Source organism: Strigops habroptila, chromosome Z (assembly GCF_004027225.2).
Source record: "Strigops habroptila isolate Jane chromosome Z, bStrHab1.2.pri, whole genome shotgun sequence".
NCBI classification, from domain to species: domain Eukaryota; kingdom Metazoa; phylum Chordata; class Aves; order Psittaciformes; family Psittacidae; genus Strigops; species Strigops habroptila.
Window position 1 is genome coordinate 85,943,682 of NC_044302.2, and position 11,941 is coordinate 85,955,622.

The 11,941-nt window shown below is 35.3% G+C and overlaps 1 protein-coding gene across 2 annotated transcripts in view; it reads left to right on the forward strand.

Moving 5' to 3' along the window:
- Positions 1-11,740, forward strand: part of FGF10 (fibroblast growth factor 10) — a 59,810-nt gene extending 48,070 nt beyond the window's left edge. For both annotated transcript variants that reach the window (XM_030470353.1, XM_030470352.1), the window contains exons 3-4: positions 5,644-5,747; positions 9,455-11,740. In XM_030470353.1, the coding sequence (XP_030326213.1) occupies positions 5,644-5,747; positions 9,455-9,652 (302 nt within the window). In that variant the 3' untranslated portion in view covers positions 9,653-11,740. The remainder of the gene's footprint in view (positions 1-5,643; positions 5,748-9,454) is intronic.
- The last annotated feature ends 201 nt before the right edge of the window (positions 11,741-11,941 follow it).

Genomic DNA, 11,941 nt, shown 5'->3' on the forward strand with positions numbered 1-11,941 from the left:
AAAGAAAAAGTAAGCATGCATAAACGTATGAGTATGCATACATCCTTTGCAGGAAATACGAAATGTTCCTTCATGTATCAACACTGATAAGATTTCAGTAAGACCGCTATGACCATGCTGTGGGCACAAACAACAGGAGTATCCAAGGTCAAGAACACCTAAAGGCTTTAAGGAAAGCCTTGAAAAACTGTGCATGCGTAGAGAGCAGAAGTTGGTAGGTAGATAGGTGAGTGTGCTAATAAATACTGAATATGTAAAAGGTTTCTGAAAACAAAAAAAATAAATCTCTTTTTCAAGTTAGTTGAGAGTTTAAACAAGAATTAGTGGGCTCAAATTATAAAAAGGTCATTTAGAATCATAGAAACATAGAATGGTTAGGGTTGGGAAGGACCTTAAGATCATCTAGTTCCAACCCCACTGCCATGGGCAGGGATGCCTCACACTAGACCGTATCATCCAAGGCTCTGTCCAACCTGGCCTTGAACACTGCCAGGGATAGAGCACTTACAACTTCTTTGGGTAACCTGTTCCAGTGCCTCACCACCCTCACAGTAAAGAACTTCTTCCTTATATCTAATCTAAACTTCCCCTGTTTCAGTTTAAACCCATTGCCCCTTGTCCTATCACTACAGGACCTGATGAAATGTCCATCTCTGGCATCCTTGCAGGCCCCCTTCAGATAATAGAAGGCTGCTATGAGGTCTCCACCCAGCCTTCTCTTCTCCAGGCTGAACAGCCCCAACTTTCTCAGCCTGTCTTCATGCAGGAAGTGCTCCAGCCCCCTGATCATCTTTGTGGCCCTCCTCTGGACTTGCTCCAACAGGTCCATGTTCTTCTTATGTTGAGGACACCAGAACTGTACACAGTAGTCCAAGTGGGTTCTCACAAGAGCAGCGTAGAGGAGTAGGATCACCTCCTTCGACCTGCAAATTGAATTCTAAGACACTTTCTAATGTAGATAGTGAAGAGCTTACCTGGCAGGTCATAGAATCTAATTTTTTGAAGCTGTCTGAGAACAATGATATGTTGTACATAGTTCTCCTAACCCAGGACAGGGGAATACCCGCAGTGCTCTGTCATCCTTTCAGACATACTGTCTATGACAACACATAGACTCTTACCACCAAGCCTGTAGCACATGAAGAATGTGACATTTTAGAGAGTTAATCTTGAGAGCCCAAGGAAATCATATTTTTTGTTATAGTAGTATAGGAGTCCAATCATGGCCAATGACTCTACTACATAAACCTTGAGGAAAATAGAAAATTTGTTGTGCCCTCAAGAAAGTCAGTTTCATTAGATGGTGAAAACACCAGTTTTAAGCCTCATATGGTTATGTCTCAATTTCTTTTTTTATACATTCCTGCTGAATTTAATAAAGACTCAAGAATAATCAAACACATATTTTCACCCTTACATCAAAGACATTTGATTTCAATACAGTCTATTTCAAGGTTCTGAAAAGTTTTTATGACTTCTGCTCGTAGATCCATGTCAGATGAGTTGGTGCGCTCATGTTGACCTTTGAAATTTTTGTCTGCATCACTGACACCTAGGAATTGATTCCTATTGCCTTCAATAGATTTTTGTCAAACTCATAAGAGTCTCCTGAGAAAATCTGTAAATAATACTGAATAATTTGCAATCTAGACAAAAGCTACTTTTGAGCTTGTAACTATCATGTAATTCCAGTGAAGTATCCAAGACATACAGAGAGTAGCAGGGTAGAAAAGTACCATGTTAGTATTATTAGGTCCCTGTTACCAAAGTGGTAATAGATCAAGAGTATTAAAATCATTTAAAAGAAAAATACCCAATAAAATTTTCCCTTCTCCCCAGCAAATACTGCGGAGGTTAGAACATGCAAAATTGTCACTGAAAATTACACATTTTTCAACTTCCAAATACACAAAACATACTCAGAATAAATCCAGGAACGTTGGTGATGAGATCAAGCCGATAATAGTTCTGAAGAATTCAGCTACATTCGGCTCCAGCTAAATAGCATAACTAGGTATAATTAAGCTAGTTACTGAGGATAAAATGTAAATGTAGTAACATTACTCCTCATTACCTCCTTTCAGCTGCCCCACTGGGGATATAATGGAATGTAAGATTGCAAACAAACTTCACCACAAAAAATTACTATCTTTTATTATATGAATACTTCTGTTGCTTTAGCTTAGGTATTGTACTGAAGAGGACGTATTGTTTCCATCATTCAAGTGCAAGACACTTAAAATCAGTTAATTCAGTGCAAGTTTCTTATTAAAGCACTGTTGTCTTTCAGCTTCAAGTGTAACAGTCATTTGAAATGTTCAAACATAGTGTTATTGTTATGGGTAATATGATAAAATATAACTTCGTTTCAAAATATAACATCCATTTCCACATAAAAATTAATAATGGCACATTTTATGCCAGTATCTTTGGGGTTTTATGGGGGTTTTTTAGTTGCTGCCCTTGTTAGAAATAGGTGGACCCAGCCTAGTTTTACTGGTGCCACGGTCCAGGATACAGCAATAAATTTCTGTAGAAAGAATTAACTAAATTCTTCTCATCACTTTTTGGATGGAAAATATGAAAACAAGAAAGAACAAAACACTGTGGTAGTGTTTGCACCACATTCTTACTGTCTGAGAGCTTGTCATCCACATAACTTAAGGCACCCCACTTAACTTTCTTTCATTTTGAGAACAAACACTTTAGGTCATGTACCATATGGGAGAAATATTAAAGACCACTCCTCTGTATTTATACTCTCACAGAAAATCAGGAAAGCATCTTTGAGTTTCTTTACTGTGAAAATGAGGAAATGTGAAAAAGTGAATTTAAGACTAATAAAAACATGATAGGCCTTGGCTAGTATGAACTCAGTGATCTGCTTGTATCAATGGCATGACACTGATATATATGAGCTGACTATCAAGACCTAATTAAGGAGCCTTCACAACATCTCTTGAAATGAGAGAGCATTATTCTCTTCAGCTTAGTATGGAAAATTGTATATGGCTCCTTTGCAAAAGTAGATAATTTAGCCTTAAAAGTAGGTCATGGGTCTTAACTGGCTCTTCCTTCATGTTTTCTGAGTCTTCCTAGATTACAGAGTTCCCCTAAATTGTAGCTCCTCGTATTTCCACCTAAGCACCTTGTGCTAATTCTCAAGCTAACATTACAGATAAGTAACAAATGGAAGTTGCGTTTAGAGTTTTCATTTAGACAACCTGCCATATCTTTTCTGCTTGGCAGTAGTTAAGCACCTCAAGCTACCAGAAGAGGCCTTTGCTACTATTGAGTTGGATACCACTGAAGATAGAATAAGCTGATTTTGGGAACTGTTTTTACTCCTGCACCATTAGCAGACTTGCAGCACTGTATGTAACTGTGCATTCACTTTGCTTGTTCAAATCTGGCTTTCAAGCCTATGAGGCCGTTAGTGCAGAATTGTTCTCACACAGCTATAAGAAGTCCAGTGGATATTCAGACCTTTCACAGAATAGGTGAAGTTTTCTTAGTTTATATATGCAACTCTATCCTTAGCAATGCTGATTTTTTATGCTGCAAGTAAGAATCATACCATAAAAATCTTGCAATAGAAGACTTTATCAATTGGGGTTTTTTTAATTGCACATGATTGATGTGTCTGTCAACGTTTATATTTGCATTTTTATACCAATATTTAAATGAAAGAATCCTCCACTTTCATTTCTTTATAGGGTTGAACAAGATTTTTTGGGTTTTTTTTTTTATTACATTATTTCTGGTTTAATATGGCCAATTTTCTAAAGGGCTTTAATAGGTCCTAGACCTACTGTTTATCTTGCAGTTCTCACTGAAGTCTTTCTCATATGTAAGGACTATAGACCTTGTAGCTGTGGCCAGCCTAATGCTTCTCACTAAGTAAAAACAAAGCCTTTGGTAATTGCACTAGAATTTATATATCTTAATATAAAAATTTATGCAGTTTGTATAAATACAGAATTTTATATATATTTAAAAATGCATCCAGGAAAAGCCACCGCTCCTTCTCAACAATAAAAGGAGGTAATTCGTGTTAAATTGGCTAGTTTGATGTTTTCTCTCTGCTTCATATACATTAACTATGTCATCAGTTTACTTCCTAATAAAAATCAGCTATTACCTTTTCATGCTTGACTCACAGATGCTGCCCAGCTAACATCAAAGTCTCTACTTCCAGTCCAAGAAGAAGTAACACCCTCACTCCTGAGTTCCATAGACCAGTTCAGTGCCCATACAGAATGGCTTTTACATTGTATAGAAAGCAGCCATTAAAAAAAATATTACAGTGAAAGAGCTTCTTCCTCATGTCTTCTCCACACCAAAGCCCACGTGGTTCCACATTCTGAACAGACTGCATTCAGTTTTTAGGGACAGAAAATCAGCATTCCCAGAAAAAGTCCTGAATTCCATATTACATTGTTGGGTTCAGCTGGTCTGTGGCTACCATAAGGAATTTTTAAGTAAATGAAAAAACATATGGATTTTCCAGTACTACCCTGCTCAGACAAAAAGCATAGAACATATTCAGGAGAAAATTGTTACAGATTCTTTTTTTTTTTTTTTTTAAGCAGGTAGCAATTCATCAATGTTTTTCCACCTGATCTATTTGTCACATTATTTGTTGGCTTGGTCCAGGATGTTCTTTACAGTTTCTAAACACTTTTGCACTTCCTGTAATTTCCCCATTTGTAGACCCTTAGTGACCACTGATTTAGATGGATTATTGTTCTGACTACTACTATTTTAATATCAGGAGAAATGTTGGAACCAGGCATACTGCCTGGATAAGTCATTTACAGGTTATTCATTTGGAGACATACTTACCTTGTATTAAGATCCAATGATGAAACAGCATAGCCATCCAGTTACTCTAGCAATATTTGAAAAGTTTAAATCTTTAATTTAATAAAAAGTTTAGAACTTTAAATCTTTTCAAGTCACTATGCAAGTTGTAGTAACTTCTACTACTCCCAAATCAGTATGCTCTTGGGCAGAAAACATAGGGGTGAAAAGCCCTGTCTCCCATTACTGGCCCCTTGGGCCATCCAGTATCCCAGAATGAGTTTGTTTTAAAGAAAAAAAATTAATCATATTTATTTCAAACAGAACAAATTGTTTCTGATATCTGAACGCAAAGACAGTGTGGCCACTAGGGTTAGCCTTACTATATCCCAGAATGTCAACACACTTGCCAAAAGTGAATTTATCAGCTCAGTTCAGCCAAGAGATTTAGTTTATCTAAATGTCCTACAAGGAATAAATAATTTACCACTGGTTTTCAAGATTGGGGGAAATCTAACATTCTATTGACATATGCTATAGATTTAATTTAATGCTGTGGTTCAGATGTCTCATGATAAATTTTAGTAAGATCTATGCTAAAAAGAATGGAGCTGTTTCAGTATTTATGGGGTTTAAAACGCTGGGGTAACAAAGGGAACATGTTAATTAAAACAATGTTTGTGTATATTCTTGCAATGGTTTAGAGAAGAGTTTTGCAAAAGTTTGTTGGTCAGTTGGTTCCAAATATTAGAAGTTTAATACTTTTCAGGTTTATTGACTTTTCTATAGTGAGAAAATCCTCTAATAAAGTTCTTAAATAGCTCAATTTTTATTTTTTAGGCATATTGGAGATAACATCTGTAGAAATTGGAGTTGTGGCAGTTAAATCTATAAAGAGCAACTATTATTTAGCCATGAACAAGAAAGGAAAAGTCTACGGCTCTGTAAGTATTTTTTTAACCTTCCAAATGGGTTTCAGTTATCTGCATAGTTCTCTTTTTTACCTATTGAAAACCCTACTTGTCTGTGTATTATGACTAATGAGAGCTGAAATGGGGTGTTTCATCCTCTGATAAACCAGCAGCCTCACTGTCCACAAGCTCCCTTTTGTTTGTTAAGCTTATATCACACCAAAGCAGCTGCTGCAATTTATTGTGCTTACTGCTTCAGCCAGTTTTCTTATTAAGTAGTGGCCAATGGAGACAATCCTACAAAATGTAATGTTTAAAGCTGTTTTTCTCTGGTTTTCTGAAGTGCAGTCACATTTATCAGTAATTGGGGGTGTGTGGATAAAGTATACCTGAAATCTTGGAAGCTTCAGTTGATGAAGCAGACATATCCAGTTATGAAATTATGACTTTGAAGAAGTTTAGTTCTAGAGTAGTCAGCAGTAAATTGACTGTATTAAATAACACACAAGATTATGGGCAGTATAGAGAGACATGAACTTATATATCAGCAGATAAGTTTTGACTGAGCAGAATTTGGGTATAATTTGAAAATTGTCCAATATAATAATCAATAAATCTGACTACTAAACTCACACATCCATGTGATTACACAAACACCAGATTCTTCTGGTATTACATTTGGTTTGGTTTGTAATTTTGCCGGTAGTTAGGCCAGTTTTACCAGTTTCAGTGTGTATGACCGCACAAAAATGTAAACTTATTCAAGTCATATGCAAAGGTTATAAGCTAATCTTTATATTCTCATTATTCAGAACACCCATATGCTTTAAAGAGAGCAGGCCACAGATAGGTGCTGGGACTGGCTTTATCCTCAGGTGAGATAGCTAAGCCTCCTATCTCTGCTGAAAAGCATGAAGTAATGCCAGTTCCAACTGAGACTCCAGAGGCTTAAAGCCATTTGGCCCTCTATTTTAAGGAAGCATTTCTACAGGTTGGGTGTAGTTCATACAAACTATATAAACTGTCCTCCTTGATCTGCACTGTAGCTAGTCACTCCTTTCTAAACTCCTGAATAGTGTTGAAAAATCACATTAAGGAATAACCAGAACAAAGAAATGTTTCTTAAACTCCTGTAAATGAGGATTTTAATTTCTGGTATTACACTGGTCAAAAACACAGGATGATCAGTGCTCAGTCCTGCACCACTGGGAGGTATAAGATGTACTGAGTTGCTGACAAACTGACCATTTGTAACTTAAGTTACACTCATTGGTCATGGATATGCTTCTGTACATATGTGAAGATGTTAACATAAATCACCATCTCCAATTCACACATCTCAATTTACAGTGTTCGATTTAGTCATTTGTGATGGTCTGTTCCAAAGCCTGAGAAAAGATTTCCTACCCATGTTTTTAGCCACGACTGGTATATGGTGAGAATCCATCCCAACCCTGTACGCACACAAAAGAAGTCAGAGCAGCTTTCAGGTACCTAGGTGGAAACTACTGCCATAAGATTCAGTAATTCATAGTGTATTAGAAATAGTGTTGACAGGAGGATACGAATGTGGAAAGCCTTTTTTTTAATTCCAGCTGAGATAATTTTTCAATATTCACATCATAAAATCACCACATAATGGCTTATCAAAACCTACTCCATAATACTTCAGAGATTTCAAGAATGCTTCTGTTATTATTTTTCCCATCCTCCCAAGACTTGCAGTTAGACTCACATTGCTACAGTGTGGCAGCTTGCAGATGAATATGAAAACCAGAACCAATAAAAATTGTAAAAACACTCTTGAGCATGTGCACAATAGACACTGGTGCAGGGTTATGCCAAAATTTGTTTAAAATGAGCAAAGCAGTCCTGGGCTAACACACAGAGCCCTGCCAATAAGACTTCTTAACCACATCACAACATCATCTATTCTCTCTTTATTATGTAAGAATAGAGATAAAAGTTTGGATTTGAGTACAGTTCTGCATCTGGGAAAACAAGTTAAGTAAGACTTTCTATGTTTATCAAATACTTTTCCATTTGACTTACTTTGGTTAGAATGAGAGAGGAAAAGAAGACTCACTATTTAGTTTCTTTAACAAAATAAGCCAATGACAGAAATTACTGCAGTTCAGAACTGATTGCTGGTCACCTGCCTCCTTAATACCTTGACACCAGAGGTGGTGTGTTACAGTAAATAAATATTAAATTACCTATATGTATCTTTATGAATACAGGCAGTATCAAGGGTTGTATAAAGTCTTCTCTTGATTGTGCCAGACATTGTTCAACCAACTACTAATTCCAAAATCAAAGAGCATTTTGGGAACAAAATTGAGTCTGAATGTACAAAATTCTGCTAGGAAAACATAAGCATTCTGTGGCCTTAGCAGCAACTAAGTGAGATGTTCATTACACATCCAAAAGTTCTTACTGTATCAAAGTATAATCATTAACAGTTTAAAAATTCTGATTCAAATTAATAGGAATGGAAAATATATTTTTAAAGTACTCTTATGTCCTTTTTTATTAATGTGGATACTTTCTATATCTTTATTAGCTGAATATCTGCAGATTTTAATTGTAATAAAAGATAAATTGTTCCTAAAATTCTTATCCGTACCATGAAAATCGTTTTGTTATTCAGACATATTTATTGTCTTGTTCACAGACATGGTAAAAATACCACATGTAGTTAGTATATAACACTTCGAGATTGTGGTATGCTTCTGCCTGAGCTGTGACATGACATCACTTTTTCTGAAATGCAGAAACAACAGAATATTAATTTTTGGTTGTAATTTAAGTATGTTGTAAATGTTCCACTTTCAGAAGGCTTCTAAGTGGAATATAAGTAACTTGATAAAACTGGGGGGTTTTATACCCGCTGCAAACAAGTAGGAAATACTTCTTCGTGAAAACAAAGCATTCTCGGCTTCATTGTAGAGAAGACGTGTAAAAGTGCATTTAACATTATAGAAAAGAATAGTCTTCCTCCTACATGCTTGTATTTTCTTAATTTTTTTTTTTAACAAACTGTCAACTGGTTCTCCTTTAAAAACAGAAAACCTAATCCCTAGCACTACACAAAAAAATTGCTTTCAGCTTTGTTTAGTCAATAAGATACAGGACCATAGATGATTCTTCTTTAGGCTGAACCCTTTTCCAGGTCAGCTAAGTAAACAGGCCTCACACGCATTATAACAGCCATGCAACAGTGACTTGCACACATCCAAAACCACCAGTGTGGTGTAAAGGATCTTACTTAAATAAGAAGAAGGCCTATGCCATGAATGTTTGTTTAACATATGGTATCAATAATCTCATTCAAGGTATTTAAGGTTTATATTTGTTATGATTAATGGTTCCAAGATTGCTACCTCATACTTGGAGTTTATGATTGAGAATATGATTTAATAATGTTGCTATATTCCAACACAGAGAAGTTTAATTTGAGCTATGAGTGAATTATATCATTTCACTGCTGTAATTATGCACCAAAAAATTGATGATGTCTTATGTTGTTTTCACCTTTTGCAGTCTAACTGACGTTGCTTTAATGCTATGGACACAATGAAACTTTTCCTTAAATACATTGTAGAATCCTAAAAAGGTGTTATATACACAACGCTCAAATGTTCCAAACCACTTTTAGAAACTATTTACCTTCAGTATACTGCAACTCTGAAAGATTATGTTTATTCTGAATTTGTGTATTTGTTTTCTTCTTTTAACAGAAGGAGTTTAACAGTGATTGCAAATTGAAGGAAAGAATAGAAGAAAATGGATATAACACATATGCATCCTTAAATTGGAAGCACAATGGAAGGCAAATGTTTGTGGCCCTGAATGGAAGGGGAGCCACAAAGAGAGGACAGAAAACAAGAAGGAAAAACACTTCAGCTCACTTTCTTCCAATGGTAGTGATGTCATAGATGAAGGAACTATTCTATTGATGCATTTGAACCAAAGGCTCTTATGTCAAGAATATTCAGTAATCTTTTCGAAGACTAAATGCAAAGAAATAGTGCAGACATCTGCTTGTTTGAAAAGAGAGCAGGGGAAGCATTTGAAGGTTTTGTACTCATTACTGGCATAGGAAATACTTTTATTTAGTTCAGTGTCATATCTTATAATCAAGATATAAGCTGGATCAATGGGGATGTAAGTTACTGCCAGTGTGAACAATTATTTTATTTTTTTTATTTTATCTCTGCAACAGAACTTAAGGAACATGAGACAATCTGTTGAATGATCTTCATGGGGAAAGTTATTTATGGAATACTAACTCATATCAAAGACCTTAGTTGCTCATTCAAGCCTAATGATCCAATGAACAGTTAGACACACAAATATTTACTGGAAGCACTCGGGCCATATGCACAAATTATGACATTTCTGGAGAAGCCTTGTGGAAGAATGGATAGGATTAAGGAATATAAGCAAAGTAGTATAAAACTGTTCTAACAAAATGAATAGTATGGTTTGCTTGTATGTTCTAAATTCATTTCTTATTATTTCTCTCTTAAGTTATTTATTTAATAGGATGTTAAATATCTTTCTGATTTGAAATATTTTCTCATTTACTTCTCTGTTATTTTCCCTTTTTCTCTGTACTTCACACAGAGGTTGACAGATTAAAATGTCAAAACCTCAGAAGTACTCTGAGAACAGGTATTAGACAAGGCTTTAAAGGCAGAATTTAATATGTATAATCCATTTTTTTCCTAAACTGTCTTGCACTTAAGCAAAAAGACCAAACAAGCAGTGCTTGCATTTATGGTATTGGGTGTCTTTATGTTGGAAAACTTTTTTAGTTATTAACACTCAAGAACAAACTTCAAGAAATACTTTGATTGAAGGGTCTTTCTGCTATTTTGAAATTGAGCGAAGGGGCCACATATGTACTTGGGTGGCAATGCATCTGTGTGTATATTCATCTGAATTTGATTTCAGTTTAAAACTAAGATCCAACATATTGCAATAGGTGCAATATTCTGCAGCAAGCGTGGGGCTGGAACATAGATGTTGACAGCCCTGTTAAAGTCATTGAGATTACAAATGTTAAAATTTAACAGTGTGTAACTCCCAAGTGTAAAATTTGGCATCTGAAACATAAGTAAGAAGGCCACACAGTCCTACACTCCTTATTCAACTAATACACCCATTCAGCACATCTGTCCTTGTCACCAGCTTGTAGAATCACATGTATATAGTGGGAAAGATACACAAGTAAGGACTGAGGGACAGGAGATCCAAAGTCATACTCGTGCATTTATCAGAGATTATTATTCACATGTATATTATATACGAGAGTCAACCAAAAAGCTGTGCTGGTTATCCAGCTTTAGCCTGCCTTTCGTATACATCATAGTAACTGAAGGCTCAAAATACGTAGTATTCAGCACATTTTTATGAAGTGTTACTAGTCCCATGGCTTAACTTGAGCAACTGCGGTGTAATAAAGTTAAGCATAATATGAAGTCTGTTCAATTAAAGGTACATAAGGTATGTTTTATGTTTTGCTTTACTCTGTAATTTTAGAGAGCTCTGGATAGCTCATCAATGTAACCATATTGAGATTCATTTTGTTAGAGCAGGTAAATAGTAAACAGTACATCAAAGGATTTTTACCACTGTCTTCACATTGTATTCCACTAAGTAAATCAATAAGCCTTTGCAGTGTCTTTAGTAAGAAACAAAAGTAGTATAATATTATTTTGTTCTAAATACTTTAACTGATAACTATGAGATTATATTGATGCTGCAGTTTTATCTTCAATATTTTGTGTTGTGAAAAAGTTGGTTCTATTTTTATTGTTTGGAAACTGTATTTTGGTACAAGGGAGAGCCTTGCTTAATGTGTCTTTTTGAGAATGTTTAACCTCTAAAAAGGCTGGTGTAGTTGGAATCTTCTGTAACTTATTTAAGTCAATGTTTAACCAGCACTTCAATCTTAATCTGTTATTTAAATATTAGCTGTTCTTTTTTTTTAAGTCAAAAAAAAAAAAAAAAAAAAAAAACCAAACCAAAAAGACCAGCTTTTCCATAAAATACAAAATAGTCAGATTGTATTTCCTGTCCTTATATAAAGTCAACTGTTTTAAAACCAGGAATTCATTGAGAGACATTTTAGCTGATAGCTGGCATTGTATTTCATGGTACTTTATCTCCAGCTTTCTTCTTCACAAATGAGATTTTTGTAGAAAGGGAAATAAGAATTT